This window comes from Xiphophorus hellerii, chromosome 18 (genome assembly GCF_003331165.1).
Source record: "Xiphophorus hellerii strain 12219 chromosome 18, Xiphophorus_hellerii-4.1, whole genome shotgun sequence".
In the NCBI taxonomy this organism is placed as follows: Eukaryota; Metazoa; Chordata; class Actinopteri; order Cyprinodontiformes; family Poeciliidae; genus Xiphophorus; species Xiphophorus hellerii.
This window is the reverse complement of record NC_045689.1, coordinates 7,591,676-7,612,132: the sequence shown is the minus strand read 5'-3', so window position 1 is coordinate 7,612,132 and position 20,457 is coordinate 7,591,676. Positions and strand designations below refer to the sequence as shown.

The 20,457-nt window shown below is 38.1% G+C and overlaps 2 protein-coding genes across 2 annotated transcripts in view; both read left to right on the top strand.

Annotated features, from left to right (window-relative positions):
• The first annotated feature begins 535 nt into the window (after nucleotides 1–535).
• nars2 (asparaginyl-tRNA synthetase 2, mitochondrial) lies at nucleotides 536–6,589 on the top strand. The gene is given in 15 exon segments (XM_032545346.1): nucleotides 536–879; nucleotides 1,292–1,401; nucleotides 1,592–1,712; nucleotides 1,800–1,940; nucleotides 2,024–2,104; nucleotides 2,200–2,294; nucleotides 2,392–2,524; nucleotides 4,637–4,681; nucleotides 4,683–4,736; nucleotides 4,844–4,881; nucleotides 4,984–5,050; nucleotides 5,150–5,287; nucleotides 5,423–5,520; nucleotides 6,236–6,262; nucleotides 6,368–6,589. Coding segments are annotated over 15 exon segments (1,461 nt in total). The 5' UTR covers nucleotides 536–711; the 3' UTR covers nucleotides 6,513–6,589.
• A 1,087-nt stretch (nucleotides 6,590–7,676) lies between these two features.
• gab2 (GRB2-associated binding protein 2) overlaps nucleotides 7,677–20,457 on the top strand; it is a 46,728-nt gene continuing 33,947 nt past the window's right edge. The window contains 1 exon segment of the mRNA XM_032545344.1: nucleotides 7,677–8,102. Within this exon segment, the coding sequence (XP_032401235.1) occupies nucleotides 8,101–8,102 (2 nt within the window). The 5' untranslated portion in view covers nucleotides 7,677–8,100.

Genomic DNA, 20,457 nt, shown 5'->3' with positions numbered 1-20,457 from the left:
AAATACACCTAACCCAGCATGAAAAATTACATCAGTAATCCAACCTAATTGTGTTAAATCATCCCAAATCTGGATCTGTCAATTTGAACCAAGGAATGATTTAGAAAAGTAACCCAGGGTAAATGGTTTCCAACCTTATTACCTTAACACTCATGTTAATAACTTTAGCATGACTAATTGTAATGATTTTTGTTTTCTTTTGCATTTTATCAGTCATATTGTGAGATATTATTCAAAGAAAAAAGTAGAACTTTCTCTTTGGTCTTCTGAAGTATTCCAAAGAAAAAAAATACAATAAATTTTAATGCTATTATTCAGCATGAACAATTTGCTCCTAGCCTTTTTTTTTGGCATCAACTATCAATTATATACCAAAACGTCAGGATATAGTACTATATAAATAATTAGAAATATTTAAATAATTAATTATTATAATTAAAACGAAGGATTATTAGAAAACTACAACTCCCAACAAAATTCACAGTGTGGCGATATCTGATTGGTCTAGTAACACTCACGTGACGCATGCAGACGTATTGCGACAGACGTAAACAGGAAGTACTGCACACTGCTGTGGCAGCGTGAGAGCTGAAAGTCAACCTAAGGAAAAATATTAACACGAATTATGTTGCCTTCTCTTTGCTCCTGTTCTCGTGAGATTTTTGGGTTATAGAGCTTCTTTTGTGTGGGGAAAGTGCGGGGCGTGCAGTGATGTTTCAGACTGCAGCTAGGACTTTCTCCGTGTCCGCAGCAACCGCATCATCTTACCGAAGGGTTTTCTCGGTGGGACTTCGACGTTACTGTAAGAAGACCTCAACAAAACTCCGAGTTTCCGAAGCACTTTCTGGAGCTCAGCTGGGAGCAGCTGTGAAAGTCCAGGTAGCGGTCTCAGGTCTATAATCTTTGGCTTGTAATAGAAGCTTTGTATTTCTTTCATTTGTGGGATAAAAATATGTCTTTTCCAAGCATAGACTACCATACTCTCTGTTCAAAGCCTGAATTATCTGGGTTGTTTGATTGAAATTTGTTTGTGTTGTTAAATTATAATTGACGGGACAGAATTTGATTACATTTGTGTGGATTTAAACTGAACTCTCTTGTAATGTCCCCTAACATTACTTTCCTTGTAAACAGACTTGATAAAGAATCCCAATTTATTTATAGGCCTGTAATTTAAATGTAGATTACATTCAAAAACAGGAGTCTTGTCACTAATTTTGCTTAAAAATGGATTAGATATTTTTGCTTTTAAAGGATGCCTCATAAATAGATTGAATCGTCTTTGTTGCAGGGGTGGGTAAGGTCTGTCAGACCTCAGAAGAACAACATATTTCTCCATGTGAATGATGGAAGCTCCTTGCAATCTCTGCAAATTGTTGCTGATGCAAAACTGAATGATCCGTAAGCAGTAATCCCAGTATTTACCTCACAGTTCAACCTGTTCTAAATGTTTATGCCAACCAGGAATCCTTTGTAAATTAGATTTTAAATCCCGTTAGGTACTTACAGGTTAAATAAAGCATGAATAGATGGTATTTTACCATATTCCTGTGGTCCCTTCTCTAATATGTAATTTTTCCTGAAATGACAGGTTGCTTACATTCGGTAGTGCCGTTGAAGTCTCTGGTATTCTTAAGAAAAGTCTTCATCAAAAGCAGCCAGTTGAACTGGAAGCAGAACAAATCCGTGTAGTCGGAGAATGCAACCCTGTCGTAAGAACCAACACACCACAGCGTCAAAATATGCTTTACCTTCTGAGCAACCTTATATTTTATTGTATAATTTTTTTCTCTCCACAGAATTTTCCATTTAAAATCAAGGAAAGACACAGCCTTGAATACATCCGGCAACTTCCTCATCTCAGGTGTCGAACGAACGCCTTCAGTTCCCTGCTGAGGATACGAAGTGAGGCCACTGCCGCAATTCATTCATACTTTAAAGTAAGACCCTGGTGCTAGGAGGTGTTATTAACTTATTTCAAATCATATGTCAATATGTTGTTTTTCTTTTTGTTTGGTATCAGAATAATGGATTTGTACAGATTCACACTCCTATTATCACCTCAAATGATTGTGAAGGAGCAGGAGAGCTTTTTCAATTAGAGGTGAGTCTCTAATACAATTGTTTGTTTTATATCTAAAGCTCAGCTCCAATATGAAGCAAATGGTTTAAATGATAAATAATTTGTTTTTACCACAGCCATCAGGTCCGGCGTTTGTGGATGATGATAACTTTTTCTCTGTACCTGCATTTCTGACTGTGTCAGGACAGCTTCACTTGGAGGTGATGTCAGGGTGAGCAAAATTTAATGACATATATCGATATGGATTGATAGATGCATGCAAGCCAATGTATGTTAAAGATTATGTGCTGTTGTTTCTATGACTGCAGGGCTTTTTCCAGAGTCTACACTTTCGGGCCAACGTTTCGAGCAGAAAATTCCCAAAGCAGGCGCCACCTGGCCGAGTTTTTTATGGTTGAAGCAGAGATCTCCTTCACCGAGTCCTTAGAGGATCTCACCAAGGTATTCTGTTATTCTCACCAAAATCAATGCTTTATTTATCAAGTAGACTCATATGTTAAGAGTTTATTCTCCAGAATCTACTTTGGTGACCAAAGTGTCAACAAAGCACTACAAAATGTGCAGAAAATCGGTGACCTAGAAAGGTAGAAAAAAACCTTTTGTAGGTAAAACAACCTTGTTTTCTTTGAAAGTAGATAATAATCAGTTTATGCCGCTGTAAAACTTTCTGTTTGAAAGGTTCTGCTAAAGCAATTTAACGTCACAGACAGATTCAAACAGATCACACTGTGATAAAGATCTTATTGAGCCTGTGTGTGGAAAATTACGTTTGAGACTGCAGAAAAAAATCTGAAAACAGACGTGATTACAGATGTACTGGACCATGTAATGGTAGAAAATAATTAACTTAGTCCCTGCTACAGCAGCCACAGAACATGGCAGGGTCTGTGACTAGAAGCTGTACTTTAAGTGATAAAAACACCCACATTCTTATTTTTATGTAAGTCTACACCAAAGAAATTGTAGCTATGAATATTTATGACAGAGCTGGGATCCAGAATGTTTTAGGTGTTTGCCTTGTTCAACACAAGTGAATCAAATGTCTGGATTAACTCATGAGAATGTCAGTCAGCTCATTTAGTTTAAATTTGCTATGGAAGGGATGCACCTAAAAGCTGTTGTAGTTCTAAAGAACTGGACTAGCCGGCTTTACTTGTTTGAAAACTTTTTTGTACGTCTTTTGATTTTCGATAGATTTGACAGATTAGATGTCCTATATGAACATTAAATTGTCTCCAAGTTTCAAACAGCTGACAGATTTCTTCTTTTTTTGATGTAATGAAATAGTTTGGATCATCAATCAATCCCACATAGATAACCTGACTAAACACAAATTGCACATTTTGAAAGATTTAATTTATTAGAGAATAAAATAAAGAATAGAATAAACAAAGCTGACCCATTGTTAAATGACAAATTAAATTTATTAATGTTTCGCTTTCAGATGAAGCTTGAATTACTTAGAACCAGTTGGAAATGAGTTCTTAGGATTTTATTGCAGTAGTTTTCTCCGCAGTGAGGCTGCTGGGCGGTTCCTTTGGTCTTTTTCTTGTCAGGAACTTGTCCATTTCACGCTTTGTAAGCTAGTTTGATGAGCAAAGCAGCTTGATACATGTGACTGACAATCAGAAAGATAAACATGGCAACTAACATTCCAATAAGTTACCTTAAGTTATATTTCATAATAGTGACACAAAATGACATTTTATAATTAAGAAATTATTGTTAAACCTTTTGGAGGCATCCACATCGCCCCCTGATGGCTTCCTATGGGACCGCGGCCCCCACTTTGAAAAACACTGGGCTTAAAAAATAATAATAAATCGTCCCCCGATCTTCAGAAATTCAAATGACAAACAGTGTTATTAACATTTATCAGTTTTATTAATTATAGCTATAGCTTCCTCTTAAGAGAGTCCATTTTTTACTCTAGCTGTTATTTAGAAGTAAGTCTGAAGAATTTGGAAAAATTCTTCAGAGTTGAAATTGAAGCAGTTCAGTCTTTCTCTTGTACGATAACTCCAATATTGAAGACATTTCCTCTGTGTTTCCTGTGTGGATGTTAAATATTCTTTTCATCTGACGAGGATAGATGATTGAAACGAGAAAATGATCTCAAAAAGACATTAAAGCTACTTTTGCAAGCCTTTCTAAATGCTCAAAGCCCCAATTTCAGTTGGATGAAAAATCTATGAGCTATGCTTAAAAGCCAGGTTCATTAAGGAAGAAAATATAAATGAAGACTACCAAAGTGTTCAAATAGCCAGCTCTGAATTCTCTGAAAGTTGCTTAATTAATCAAATGTAGGTGAATATGTATGTCTATATTTGGGATATTATGTATGATGTTGATGCAGTTTAAATTAAAGTTGCATTACCATTTAAATTGCATGTTTCATCAACCAAGCATTTGGCAAAGTGATACCCACTGCCTCCTAAGACGAATTGACTAAGTTGGGGTTTAAAAAGAAAATTCCCAGCGTGACTTCCAAAGTTATCATTTTTAGCAGCTGCACATGAAAACTTCAATTATTAAACCTGTCCTGCTGTGTAGGTCATGGAGGACGTGTTCAGGTCTGCCACCGAGCGCGTGTTGGCATCGCTGTGCGGAGGACGTGGATTTGTTTCACCGCCATGTGACTCCCGGACACCGGGTGAGTCCTGAAGGACGCTCACAACCTGGATCTTCGCTCCAAACTGTTTGGGCTTTCATTATAGCTTCTGATAACATTCTGTTTCTGCTGCATTCATGTAACCCAAGGACACAGTAGAGGCCATGCTGAACAAGAGCTTCCCTGTGTGAGTGTTTTTTTGTTCTTGTTGTTTATGTTAAAGCTGAATCACAGGAAAAAAATAACGTCAAATCTTCAAGGTTGACTGTGTGATGCTATCTTCTTAAAGGATTAGTTATACCGAGGCAATAGATATCCTACACCGCAGCTCTGAGAAATTTACCTTCCCCACAGATGTAAGTGGAATCTTTTTTTTTTTTTTTTTTCTGGATTTACACGATGTTTGTTGTTTAAGCCACAGATGTCCTCTCTGAACTTTGCTGTTTTTTCTGCAGTGGGGCTGTGACCTTATGACAGAACATGAGAAGTATCTGGTGAAACATTGCGGAAACGTTCCGGTCTTCGTCACCGATTATCCATACGACCTGAAGCCGTTTTATGCAAGAGACAATCAGGACCATCCCAAGCACACAGTAAGAACTGGTTGTATTGAATAGGAATGCAGAGACTTGTCACAGTTTCACTGCTCATTTTCTCTCCTTCTTATCCCAGTTGGGCCATAGCAGTGATTTGCATATCTTAGCTGATTTTTTGCCGTTTGTGCGCAGGCAGCTGCAGTGGACCTCCTCGTGCCAGGAGTTGGAGAGCTCTGCGGGGGCTCGCTGAGAGAGGAGAGGCTGAATCTGCTGATGGCTCGGCTGAAACGGTGAGAATGCACATAGAAGGGAAGGCAGTGATACAGTAAATGTTTGGTTTGCATCAATCTGCAAAACATTTCATGATTGATTAGAATAACAGATGGCTTAAAGAAAGAAATGCTCTGAATTTTGTGCTGTTTGTTGATTGAAAGCTCTTGGAAATATTTAAAGCTGCAGTAGGTAACTTTGATTACACGATATGTTTTTTACATTTGTTAAAAGTCAGTATGTTCTGACAGTTTAACATGAGACAAATAATCAATGAAAATATTAGCTTTTCTGCCTCCTCCCTGTGGTGCTACTGCCATCTGCAGAAATTCACTACTGATGAGTAGAAACACCCAGTCAACGCCAGGGGGAGGGTCTTAGCACTGTCAGTTCACGCTCATGTATACGATGCAGCTGTGCCAACAGCGGAGAAACAATGTACTGTTTATCGTAAGCCATTGGTGGCTATGCTAACTAGCCTGTGTATTCTCTGCAGTCTCCGCTTCAAACAGTCCCTGAATCGCACTTTGGACACCTCTGATTTAAAGCAACACTACAACTACATAATAGTGAATAGACTGTTTATTGCAAGAGGAAGAAAAATATTAGCGTCTGACTGTTTTATGTAGCTGTGATTATATAGCTCTATTTGCATGTATAAATACATACTATATTTTAGTGCTGATGTTGATTCCTTTGAGCTGTTTATTTATGTGATCACTTTCTCTTTTCCAGGGTTGGACTAGAGGATACATACAGCTGGTAAAATTAATAAAATAACCGACACACTTGCATTACTAATATTTTTGTTTAAAAAAGGCAGACGTTATTATGTGTTTTTTAGTATTTATTTTTATTTTGTTGTAGGTATCTGGACTTAAGGCGTTTTGGCTCCGTCCCCCACGGTGGCTTTGGACTGGGATTTGAACGCTATTTGCAGTGCGTTCTTGGAGTTGACAACATTAAAGATGTGATTCCTTTCCCAAGATTTTCACATTCTTGCCTCCTATAAAAACACAACTTTTTTTTTGTCTAATCTGTTGTATTCATGTAAATGTTTCTGCCATTTATAAAATGTACAATATCAGAGGCACGTGTGTTCATTACTGTTTAGTATATACGTATATTTAGATGTTCAAGGCTCCCACACCAGTTATGTCATTTACACTCAGCATTTATTTATGAAACATTTTTGGGATGCTTGGTTGCTCAGTAGATACTAAGCTTGTTTTTTTCTTTCAACATTGGACAGTGTCTTTAAAAATATATATATGTATGCAACACTGCTACATTTTGTCCATATTCTAATTTTTTTTTTAATCACCTTTCACTTTAGCTTTAGATACGATGTGTTTTGGATGCGTCAATGTGTTTTATTAAACTTTTATAACTGTAATAAAGTAGAGTGTAGCTGTGAAGTGGAAGAGAAGTGATCAAATGTTTTCTAAATATTTGACATTTTTAATTGTTTTAAAACAGAACCATCTTTTAAATGTTTGCACAACCTTGACTTTTTTCCAGTGCTGTTTGTCCACTAAAGCCTTTTATTGAAATCTTTCACAGAACACCTCCATTCATAATGAGATTGAAAGGACTTCTGCATTGAAGTTTATTTCACAGTATCAAAATGAAGGAGGCTGAATAACTTCTCTGTTTTCCCATTTTCCCAACGCTTTGTCCATCAGGGTTTTTGTTAGGACGCAATGAAATGAAAAAGTTGAAAGGGTAACTGGGGGAGGGCGGGGAGAGGGTTCTATTTACAAGCTGCTGTCAACTTTCCACCAGGGGGTGCTTTATCATATTTCTTCCAGTGACAGGATGCGACATTGTATTCAGTAGGGAGGCTACTGAAAAAATTTCTTCGTTTTTTTTCATTATTATTATTATATTAAGAAACTATTGTTGTGAAAAGTATTAAGCAACCTTTTAAAAGTAGATTTATTTTCCCCCACAAAAAGCTTAAAACACTTAGCTTCTTTTTTAGTAAAAGTTTTTGAAAATGTTACGTTTTATTTTATTTTTTTATGGGGACTGGCTTAATAATTATTATTATTTTCTCCCCCACCATTTAATGTTTTTTTTTTTGTTTGTTTTGTTTTTTTTTTTTATCAAGCAAGCTGTTCCTCCATCCTGTTCATCCCAGCGGCCCATCCCTCTCTCTGCGCGGTGGGCGTGGTATGAGTCGGGAAAACAAACTGCAGACGCACACAGATACTTCCTCGCCTCGTAGGAGTTGACTAGTTTTCCCCCCGCGCGGCTCACCGTCATCCGGCCGTGCCTACTTTCAGACTCCGCTTGGCAGTGGGTTTGAGCGCCTGGGCAGATATTTGCGCTGCTCTCCATCTCCTACTTTGTTCCCTGCTCTGATTTCAAATGGGGGGAGCGGACTGCAGCACAGAGAGCCGAGAACCGACAGCAGCGCTTTGAACAGGCGAGTACTCATGCATTAGTGGCAGACTGCACTTTGAAAGCAAAAAGAAGAAGAAGAAGAAGAAGAAGCAGCAGCAGCCGCAACGCACTTTGGGCAAACATGAGCGGAGGAGAAGTCATCTTTCAGGGCTGGCTGAGGAAATCACCCCCGGAGAAAAAGCTGAGGAGATATGTGAGTGAAGCACGCTTCCGCTGTAGTTTCTGTGTTTAGAAGTTTGGCACAGAGGTAACCCAGTTGTTTTTTTTTTTGGTCTTGGTTTGTTCCCTCTTTGTCAAATTGTGTTTGTTGTTCATCTGCATCTCAGATAAGTGGTGTCACACTGGAGCAGGTGCACCTCACTATGTCTCCTGCTGCGCAACACATCTGTTAATTCTTTGAATTACACTTTAAACTAGATCTGAAGCGATTAATCGTAGTGAATCGATTGACTATTGAAATAATCATCAGCTAATTTAGTCAAAATTATGCGTTAACTGGAGCATACAGACTCAAAATAGGGGACGTTTACAGAAAGAATAACATTAAGTCAAAACTACAAAGAAATACTTTTTACATTTAAAATAAAATAAAATAAAAAACTATTTTGTAGTGGCTAAGTTTTGGCATCATCTGGTACAAATTGTGCTTTAAAAATATATTAAGCACCTTTTGCTAATCAGTTAATCAAGCAGAAAAGACAGATTTTTCACATGTTGCTGTTAGAAAAAGTTTTTAGGTTTAGATGCATCTTTTGCTACAAACGATTAAGTTCACAGCATTCAGTAACATGATGCATTACTGAATTTAAGGCAACGTTATGTCTATTATCATATATAATTAATTGTATTTTTTATGTAATATTGTATATAAAATGGCTGAAGTGGTTAAATGAAAAATCTACAGAATATACCCATTTGGGATAAAAGGATAGTCATTGCACTACTTATGTGTTTACAAAGTGGCGGTCCTATCATAATTTGGGGGTTAGGCCTGAATAAAATCAGACAGCTGTTTGTGATTTGGATGAACGAGCTTTCGGATATGATTTTGCATTATCTGGCTGTGATGAGGTAACGTCTAATCGAGCAGAGATGCGACCGGTTTCCTTCACGGCAACGGTGAAAATTGCACGCGGTTTGATTGTTTTGGGAAGACAAAGCTGCGCCTCCTGTTGGGTGCTGGGCAGGAGAATAGCTGCAAATCAGATAATAGGATTTATGGAGGCAGATAGAACCATGAGACAATCTCCTATAAATATAGCTGTCTACTGTTTATGTATGGTGTTGCATTACTGCTCCCCCTTCTGCTCCCCACCCACCTTCTCCATATTCCCTGCTAGCTGACTTTACCATGATGTCATCTCGATGTGTTTCGTTTGGAAATCCATCCTTGAATGTCTTCAATGCAGCCCACTATCCTGTCATTTCCTCATTGTTTTCCACTTGGAGCTGGAACCATGTTTACACAGAGACCCATGTGGACGTTATGGATCGGCAGCTGCAATAGTAAGAGGAGGGGGAAAAACCTGCTTGGTTACAGAATTTCATGTAAACAACAAGAGGGAGGGAAAATTGGCCTGTAGGCAAGAGAGCAGCACTCTGAGGCATTCTCACCCTGCGTCTCACCCTTGTGAACCAACCTAAAAAAAAACACACACACAAAAAAACAACAAGCACACAAACACTGCTTCAGCCAGAAAACAGAGTCATGAGATGGTGTCCAGAGCAGGCAGACTTGTAAATGTGATAATCTGTCTGAAATTCCTTCCACTTAAAGCCATACTATGGACAATCAGGGCTATTTACTCACCAGTATTGCTGTCATCTGACGTAGTTAGGTTAATGCTTGGGATATTTTCGGATGTCTCAAACATTCCAGCCTGGAGGTGTGTTGGGTAGTAAGCGTGATTGGGTTATTACACCGCCAGGAGGAAATGTCAGGAATGTGTTTTTTTCCCCTCTACAAAGCTGCTCCAGTTTGGAGATTATTTGCTACAGTGGCAATGATCTTTAATCTGTAACAACACCTTCCTTGTCAATATGCAACTCCTTCCTCACTGGACCAGTGTTTCTTAATAAGTGTTTAGAGAAATACTTGGTTATTGTATAAAGAACAAGTTGTGTGGGACCTCCGATGATCAAAACATGCAAGTTTGGAGCTGCTGATAGTTAAAAAAAACAAACCAAAAAACACAAAACTGGTTATCACTGCTGGAGGTTGGGTATGCAAATTGCATGCAAAGCAGCAACCCCGCTGGTTGCTTCGGGAGAAGATAGGCCACAATGTTTCCATACACTCGCACGCTTGCCCTGTTCTTGTTAAATGCTGTCTAATTGTTTACAAACGCAATTAGGTCCCCGCGGTGACTCACGACTCTCCAGCATCCCACATGATTGGTATAAACTTGCTGTGTCCCCCCTCGAGCATGTGACAGCAGCACAGGGGACATGTGTAGTCAATTTTCACACACACCACATTTCCACAATGCAAGAAGATGAAGAAAAAAAGGAAAACGGTTGTGGTTCAAATGAATCACTTTTGATTAATGTTCCAGGGGTGGGTGTTTGTAGTACTCAGAGGGAGTGGCCTACTTACTTTTAAAAAAATTATTATTATTATTATTTCTGAACAATGGCCAGAAAAAACACAAGGAACATGAAAACAACTGAGGGATCGAGGATTTCTAGCCAGGAGCTCATGCATAGTTCATGTGAGGTCATTCTGCTCCTCCATCAGTTATTAGACACTATGCTTCATCATTGTGGCTTCATTAAAACCATAATAAATTAGATTTTTGTAGCTTTGCATAACAGACAACAACAACAGGAGGTTGAATATGAATGCACTCCACATTTTTTTACTTTTTACAGCTTGGTGTTGTAAAACATGACAAAATCCGTAGGAGTTTAAGGAATATGCATACTTTCACAAGGCCCTGTAAGTCATCTGAATGAATTTTGCAAGCTTAGGTTGTATAGGAATCATATGCTTTGTGTAATTCTGAAAACAGCTCATGTACTCAGGTCAGTACCGCACTGCTTTGCTTAACTCGCCTGTTGTTGTGTGCGACATTAGAAGCATGTCTGTTCAAATTCACTGAGGCACTGCCACATTCCAGACAGATCATATCGGCAAGGTAATATCTGCTTCTTAGTCTTCATTCTCACCGCTCGTGGTTTCACACGGTTTCAATTTCTTGCCTTGGTTGATGGTGCTCAGGAGAAAGATGAAATGATTGGCGGGGGTGTTCAGGGGAGATTGTGACTTCTGAAGGCAGGCAGTGGAGAGCGGCAACAGTGGTCCGTGTCCCTCTGTCAGCTGCCGGGTCGACAGTTGTTTTGCAGAGGGGCTTTGGGAAGTCCTTGCCCTCAGAGGTCAGCCCTGAACGCCTCCCAGTTCCTGCTTTGACAGACAACCAGCGTTCACACAGGCATTTTCCTTGTTCCATTTCATCTGGAGGCCTTTTTCCCCATAAGCTGCAAAAATGGCTTGCTTGATGTGACAGCAGTGACTTGCAGCGCTGTTAAAAAGTATGTATCCCCCTACAGATTTATTCTGTCTTGCTTTTTTTTTTTACCACCCTCGAATGTTTCAGACCATGAAACAAATGTTAACATCAGACATAGATAACCAGATTAAATGTAGAAGCAGAAAATAACTCAAATAGCACCTGTCTGACCACATGAAGTAGGCAAATCTACTCCAACAAACCATAGCTAGGCAAATGAAGTGTTAAACCTCCCCCTGAGTGGCCAGGCTACAACAATTATTCCTGGAGGGCTTCAATATCACCTTCGTATGGTAACAACGTCTAAAGCCACACAGACCTCACTTTCCACAGTTGAAGCCAGTTTTCATGATTCAACAATAAAAGTCAGTTGTTGGAAAATTCCCAACATTGACCAACAATATCACAAAGGCTCTTCCCATATATATTCTAAAAGAGATGTAGGTGATCCCTAAAACCTTTAAGGAGATATTTGGTTGACTAACAAATCAGAACAATCCAACATGGCAGGTGTGATGGTCTGGGGCTTCTTTATGGCTTCAGGGCACGGACAGCTTGGTGTAATTTGTGGATCTGAATTCTGCTCTACCAGAAAGTCCTGAAAGGACATTGTCCATCCATTAATTTGTAACCTTAAGCTCAAGGACATTTGGGTTTTGGTTTGGTTTATAAGAGCAAACGGTTATGCACCTCCTAATGTTTGCCATGGAGGATTCAAATCAAGCCTTGAATTCAAATCAAAGCAACAATCCAGGTATGTTTCTGATGAGGGTAAAATTTAACATGACATGAAGCTCAAAAAAGTTGAATTTACATAATAATCCATCTTAAAATCCAATTGAGATCCTGTATTGCCAATTCTAAACACTGCAGAACCCTGAAGTAATCATTTCAAAGTGACATTTTGTGATTAATCTGGTTAATTAATATAAAGTAGACGTAGAAAGATAAAGATAAACCTTTATCTTTCTACGTAGCAACGTGCAGCTTTAGCTAGCATCTGCTTCACTAGCATCGGTTACATATTTCGCTCACATTTGTTTCTCTTTACTAAAGCATCCAATGGTGGCCCTGTTTCCACTTTGTCATAATATCCCGCCCTTTGCCATGAACTCTTTTGGTTCAAAATGTAATTATTTCACCAACAGCAGATGCCAGACTTCCTTTCAACGGTACCTTCAGGAAGTGTTTTGACAGAGGTCTCATGACAGGGAAAGAAATCAAATTGGCCTGCAAGTGTGTAAATGCACTTCTTTCTATCAAGACTTTATAGGTAGAGCCTAAAATAGAGCTGTTCTGAAGGAAATTAGATCCCATTGATTTAAAATGTTCCCCTTGCTATCTCTCGTGATTTGGACCAGGAGTGAGAATGTTCTGCTTATTTGCCAAACTCTCCAAAAGTAAACTAACGTCACGGTAACAGCTTTGTACGATGGAGCTAATAATATAAATTAGCCACACAGAAACAACCTGAGATAAACTTTATTATACCAGACAGACCGTTCTTTGTATATCCAGCCGTGAATGAATAAACAGACACATACGGATCATGACATTCACAACTCACATGCCCTATGTAAACAATATGCTGAGCAAACAAAGTAAACTGCCTCAGATGGTTCAGTGAAGGCTATGGAAGTTGGGAGAAACATTTTTTTTTTCTTTTTCAAACTTTGTTTGTCTTGCATCTTGGCAGAATATGTCTGTGACCAGCTGGAAGAAGTCAGCACTCAGTGAAGAGGCGTGTGTGGGTGTGACGTCCCAGGATCTGAACCCGCCTAACTGGCCTGGAAAAGTGCAAAACGTTTCTTTTAATTGATGGCTTCGACCTCGCTAAACGCTTTTGACAACACCGCGGAGCCTCCTGTTTCTGTTCATTTTTAATTTTCTTCCTCATACTCATACTGACTTCATAGAAGACATGTGAAACGTGTCAGGGAATTAGCTGACTATAGCTTTATCATTAACGTGCTTATTTGTAAGATGATTGGCTAGAAGATGTAGTTGAAACACAGAGACATATTAATTACCACAATAAAAATAATTGTGATAAAAATAACATACCATAAATTCAATAGGAGTTTTAAAGTACTTGTTGCACAAATAATTACTTTTATTGCTCTTTTCTTGTAGAGTAACGCAACTATAACTGGCATTCTCTTGTAAATTAGATTGCGTTCACACAGCTGGTAAAGGTGACCCAAATCTGACTTGTTCACTGTAGTCTCAATATCCAAATCCAATCTTTTCACCCACACAAACATCCACTCCCATATGTAGTACTAAATCAGATTTATATCTGATAGTAGACGGTGGCATCCATTATTATTTCCTTCACTTTAAGGTCCTGAACCATTCACACAGAAGTCTGATTGTGGTTGCATCATTCAGAAGTATGAAAGAGCACACACACAAAAAAAATCCAATTTCATCAGAAAAACGGAATTCAACACAAAGACCTTCTTTGTGTATGTAGCTGTGCTATCTGCTCCGGTAGCCAGCCTGCAGGTAAAAGCTGGTGCTCATAGGATGCCGACTGCGTTTTTATTTACATGGTATCAAAATAATAAGCTTGACTTTTAGGGCTCCTTTGGTTTCCACATTAGTCTGTTTTGTTGCAAACAGACAAATTTGTGTTTCCTGTAAACAAGTAAAACAGGTAGCATCCTTCTTCTGGCAGCTAACTGGTGGTTTGCTCTGCCTACAGAAATCTCCGGTGGCTGCACTTGGTTTGGCATTTCCTTTACCTCATAAAGGCCTTGGGAGCATTGTGACAGAAAGCTTCAGTGATTTTTAGAACCTTGGTATGCATTGATTATTGGGCTCAATAGAAAGTTCCTGGTTGACTTTAAAAAGCCTAGTTAGTTCTTCTCTATGACTATGTCTGATTTTGGAACCGTAATGCACATGTCAATGTTCTCAATCTGTAGAAGTTACTCCTCAATATACTGCAGTGACCCTAACCCTTCATAAACTCTGTCAGCTACAGGGAACCTGGGGAAGAAACAGAAAGGGAAGAAATACTGAATTATATAGAAAATTCAAAGAAAATGCACGTTTGTTCTCAAGTCAATAACATTACTAACAAATTAGGTTTGAGTGGGGAATAATTTCTGTGGTCTAAGTGTGAAAAAAAAACCAACTTGTTCCAGCAAGTGGAACAGAGTTGTTTTTCTTCTTACTGGCAACTTATTAATATTTGTTGGTGATGTTTTTGAGGTCCTATCACATTTTCAAATAGATGATAACTTGTGTGAAGTCTGGAGTGCTAATAAGATATATAGATGAATACACATATGTGTAAGATGGATGTCTGTGTTACCAATAGGAGTTATTAGAGTAAAGGAGGATTTAGTAATTAATTGAAAAATAGACTTAAATTTGTAAATAATAAAACAACATTTTGTTGAATTGTAACTAAAATCTCCTTGTAGTATATATATTTACACTGTAAAAAAGGGAGTTTGATTAGCAGCTATGTCTATGTCAAGTACTGATATGAGTTTCTATTTCATGTCAAACCTTTACTCGTAGGAGTTGGAAATGTGTAAGTAGAACCTTGTGGTTGTGGTTTCTCTAGTTAAAGTGAAACAGCAAAAAAAAGCAAGTGTTTCCCTGCATGACAGGGAAACAAATGATTAATGCGGTGGAAAAATGTTTTGTTCAACACGCCCTTTAGTTAGCATGTAAACCTAGAGTAATGAGCTAACTTTGCATGTCGTGGCTGAAACTAGAATCTGGGAATTTCTTTCTAGCTGTTTTTTTTTTAATCCTGTTTTTAAATGTTCTGTGGAGCTGAAGCTGTGCCTCCTTATTTTTAAAGAGACGCACAGATTTATTATCTCGTGGCAATTAAACTTGCAGTCATTTTCAGCACTTGTTAGATTTATGCTATTCAGATTTGTGAAGTGTGGTCAGGTGCCAACATCTTCTTCGAATTGTAAGTGAAATATTTAACCATGTCTAATTTAGCTCTGCCTTTAGAAGAGGTTTAAACGACCAACAACAATCTAAAGTAGACTTTTTGACAACTGGAAATCCTGAGTAAATCTTCCCTGCAAACACTGATGAGTCATTGTGTTTCAGTAAAAAGGAACTAGCATTACGTAGTTAAAATAGAGATGGTTGTATTTGCGATTCCCACATTTAGATTTCAAGTTAAATCTTAATACAATTTTTAGCGTCAGATATATGACTTCATGAACTAAAACAAACTCGTCACATATCTCACCAACATATCTCTTTCTGTTGACAAGCTCGAGGAATTTTGCAGGATTCCTCTTCCTCTTTGCAGGATTTCCTCTTCTTGCTCTTAAATTATTTCAGTAAAATGAAAATGTAATGCCTTAATTCAATGTAAATTTAACACACTTCATTAGGTTCTCCCTGCCAGGTTTCATAAAAGCCAAATATGTCTTCTAATCAGTTTCACCTTGAGAATTAGATGCAACGTCATTGTTGTTCTCTGTTGTTCATTATTCAGTACAGAGTTCAATGACAGGAAAAAAAAAACTTAATCAGGAATAAAGTTTCTGAATGCAGCATTAACTGAAATCCTTTTATTAGCTAACTAAAAAGCGGAGCAGAACGTTACGACTTTTCGCTGCTTTACTCTTTATAGAGTAACAAACTGATAAGGTGATATTAGCTGGTAAGTTAGATAGACTATCTGATCTGGTAGCTAGCCTCCTCCTTGACCAATCTAAACATGCTTTCCAGTATGATGGTCCATGTTTTCCACAACCTGAAAATTTTCCAAACTCCTTATATTGTTTCTGTTTTGCGACCTGGATACAACTCCAGCACAGCATCAGGTGGGGGAGGGGCAGCGCTGTTTTGCCCCATTCTCCCTACAGCTCAAGAAAACATCTTATTAAATGGATGTTACCCATAAAAAGTTAAATTATAGTAATTTTGAATTCATAACTCTTTGCTTAATGATGAGATACCTAATGGTTATCTAATCTGGACTGTTTGTGTCATTCGCTGGCAGGTTGCTTTCCTTAATTTCCTATGTTATCGTTTCTCATTTATTTAGGGCTGCTCTAAAGGTTAGAATCCTCTGGTGACAATAACACCCACAGCCGGTCTCAGGCAACATGCAAAAATAAAGGATGTTTTTGAATTGGAGTGATGATCCAACAGGTGCCAAGTTCAGGTGCTTGTATGGAAATCCTTCAGCTGGATGAAACCTTGCTGTTTTAATTGAGTTTTACTCTGTTCTGTGTATCTAAAAGCACCCTGTACTTGTTGAGAATTACCAGGAGATGCACACAGCACGACCTCCCCACTCAGGCGCCCAGGAGCTGACGCTGATGGCAGAGGCAGGGGGAAATGGCACAAAGAGTTCTGATTGAAGATAATGCCTCCCGTTAGTTAAGCTGTCGGAGTGAGCTCATGCTAAATAAGCCCAGCCTTCTGCTGAAATGGAGACATGGCGAGAGATTGCTCATTTTTGTAATAATGGAAGCGTTCAGCTGCAAATTGAGGCTGATTATATCTGCTGAGAGCTTTTTAGAGGTTGTTTTCATGTGATGTGCAGCAGGCTCTGACACCCCACCACCACCACCCGCCCTCCGCCCCAGCCAAGCTTGAACTGCAGGAGACCAGTAGCTGTCAAATGCAAGAAGCTTCTTAATCACTGTCACACCTGTTGGATTGAACTCTAGAGTCGGGAGTCGTGATGACATGACGTGAATACCTGGCCTCATTTCTTAGAACCTGAGTAAAGGCCCTACTTTGCAATAAATATGAACTTACAAATTATACAAATGACGAAAAAAAAGAAAACATTGTCTGTTTGAAATTCATAGCTAACCCTTCACCATCTTAACACATTAAAACATGCACTTGTTTTGAGTTTCTTGTTGCATGATACATTTTGTATCAGTCAACATTGTTTTGAGTTGCAGTTGCAATCTGAGCTGTTTAGGGTATGAATCATCATTTTTGAAATGTTTCAATATTGACTGTGTTTGGGCTTGTAGCAAATAGTAGACATATTCATTCCAAGTCAGAAATAAAAAAGCATGATATTATAGGTCTCAAGACAAAGCAGCCAAAAACACAGTCCAAAGTTGACAGTGTGACATCGTTCCATTTGCTACACCTAATAAATGCACCTGTGTGGCAAACCAAGACCAATCCCAGTGCTTGAAGTTGAGTTTGTGTATAAGAATATTTATTTGGCTATTTATTCATTGAGGATGAGGAAGACAGGAACAGTAGTGCAGGGTTGGGATTTAAAAAGTGCTCCATGGTGAAGCCATTCTGTCTCCACCAAAGTGGAGAATGATTATAAAACCAAAAGAAGTTTGCTGTTTCTAACCAGCATCATTACTGTGATTTGTATGTCATCACCTCCAGACGTTTATATTATAAGTGAACCATCTAACCCCATATAATCAGTTTGTATTTCACTCCAGAGGGTTTAACTGTACAACAATTATGAAGTTGTATAAATGTTACTCCAAGAACCCTATCAATCACAAGCCACTCAAACTTAATCAGCTTGGTTACAGTTAGTTTTTACTTGGCCATTAAAAGTCCCATTAAGCTAGTGTTACAAGTATAGCAGCTGGAATTCAGGTTACAATACTGCTATTTAAATGCGACTACATTTAAACATCCTCTTCCATTTGGCTCAGTCACAGAGGAAGAAAATGAGAGCTGCAGCTGACTCTAATTGTGAAAATTTATGAGAAATGTTTGGCGATCGAGAGATTTAAAGCGTTCTGTGGACATCAGTGTTTATACTGGTGCCATTGAGATACAACATATCTTCACCCCAGAAGTTCAGATCAAGATAATCACAGTTTCTACTAAAAACATAACCATAAAAGAAAAAGGAAGTTGGGGAAACAGAAACAAGGCAATTCTGATTTTGAATTAGGACCAATTCAAAAGAAAGGTGCAATATTTCCATTATAACAACAAAAATCCAACACATTTCATCACCAATAACAGGCTCAAAAAAGTCAGTAAACATTCACAGAGGACTTTTTTTTTAAAGTAAAATACAATGCAAAATATAGTTTGATCTTACGTAATAAAAGTTATTGTCATAAACAGTTTCAGTCACCTTGCTTAAGCTGTCTGTCATAGCTGTGAGTTCAACTTCGATGTGTCCTCGTCGCTGATGTTTGGCTTGATTCTTATCTTAAATTAAGGATTCTATTTGTTTCCTACATCTTTTAAACCTCATACTCTAAAACTCTGTTTTACATCTTTTCATGTTTCCTTTTCTGGGTACATGAATGGGACAAAGCGTCCAACCACAGTGGAGCTTCTGGATCTCCTCAGCTGTCAGGACAAATAATAGGTTGGAGCTTTAGAAGATGCACTCTCCTGGCACAATTGTGTTTGTGACTGTATTTTTTTTTTTTTTTTTTAAGCGCCAGAAAAGGTTTATTATAAACTTTGAGTGGGACAGCTGTCTGGTTAATGTCTCACACTGAGCAGAGATGTAAAACCTTGTGTGAACTATAGAACTTAGAAGGAAGCATTTGTGGTTTATTTAGGCTCATGTAAACTGTTGTCTGATGTCTATATACAGACATATGACACCTGTAAAGCACATAAAAGAAAGCACAAATACATTTAGTGGCTCATCCAGCTTTTCTGTGGCATCTTTTTTTTCTTACATTTTGAATGCATAATTGCTAATTTATGCCAAACAAGCTTGGAAAGCAATGTGATGCCGATTTCAAATGTGTATTTTCTGCTTTGTAAAATGTAGCTGCATTGTTCTATTTTAATTATTTTTTTGTGTTCCTGAAACCCACATCTGTTGTTGGCATGTGGTGACCCGCTATTGATTAGGGCCGGATAATCAGCCCTCTGTTGCTGTTGTCTATACAGCTTTGTCTCCTGTCGCCACATTAACCGGAATCACCATTGTTTAGGCATCCAGTCATTCTGTGGTGGCCATTTTAACAGTCCCAGGCTTTAATTAATGCATTGTAAAACTGTTGCTCTGTCATTGAGAGAAGAACATTTTTGGCCTATTTGAGGCACCAGATGGGATGAGAGGTCAAGCCAAGTTGTTTATTGAAATTTTGCTAACTTTTTCAAAGTATTGAAACAAACGTAAGAACATAAATATGGGATGCATAAAAAAGTATTTAATTTAATGTGGATGGACTGAATCTGCTGTGCCTAACATGAATTACTAACTATTTGAGACAAATAAAAGGGAAATTGTATAATTTAAAGTTTGACAAATATGGCAATATTATAGTTGATTATAAGACAGTAAAATCTTGGCTGAAACGTTGTGATAATTTGGTAATATTACAATACAACTACACAGTTACAGCTTGCTGTAAAATAGTAGCAATTTCATATTTTTTTATATAAAAAGTTCAAACAGTTTTTATTAGAGTGTAATAAAGTAGAAACGGCACATGGTAAAGCCCTAGTTAATGGTTGTTATAAAAAACCTAACTAATCAAGTTAGTCACGGCAACTATGTGGCTTTAACAAATGTTTCCTTGTATGCTTATCTTAGTACTAGGTAAATGTGACATTACCATAAAATAAAACATTACGTCACTTTATAGCTCCTGGTTATTACTTGGAAACTTCTACGGATGTTTCTCAGTGGCTGTTGTGTGTCTTGATGTTGGGTAAATTTATCATGTAAGTCCAATAGCAACAGTTATTTCAGCACTTTACAGCCTGTTTTCATTGTTACACAGAAACAACCCCAAAGGTCTGCTGGCAATCTCATTGCTTTGTTCAAGCAGTTTATAAAGTGTAAGCAGAAGTGATGCATCACAGCAAAGTAATACAGTAACTGTCACGTTTGGCTGCTCTGATGCCGTTTTCAGTGTAGGCTAATAATTCAAATAATAAGGTAATAAGGTACAGTTAAAGAGCTGCCCTGCCCTCCCATGTAGCTGTGCACTGCAAGTCAGCTTCCTGAAGGACCCCCATTTCATTTTCCCTGTACTTACAAGATAGACAAATAAAAAAGGGGAGACAGTTTGGTTTGGAAGCAAAATAAATATCACCCCTTGCTATTTTAAAGATAGTTCT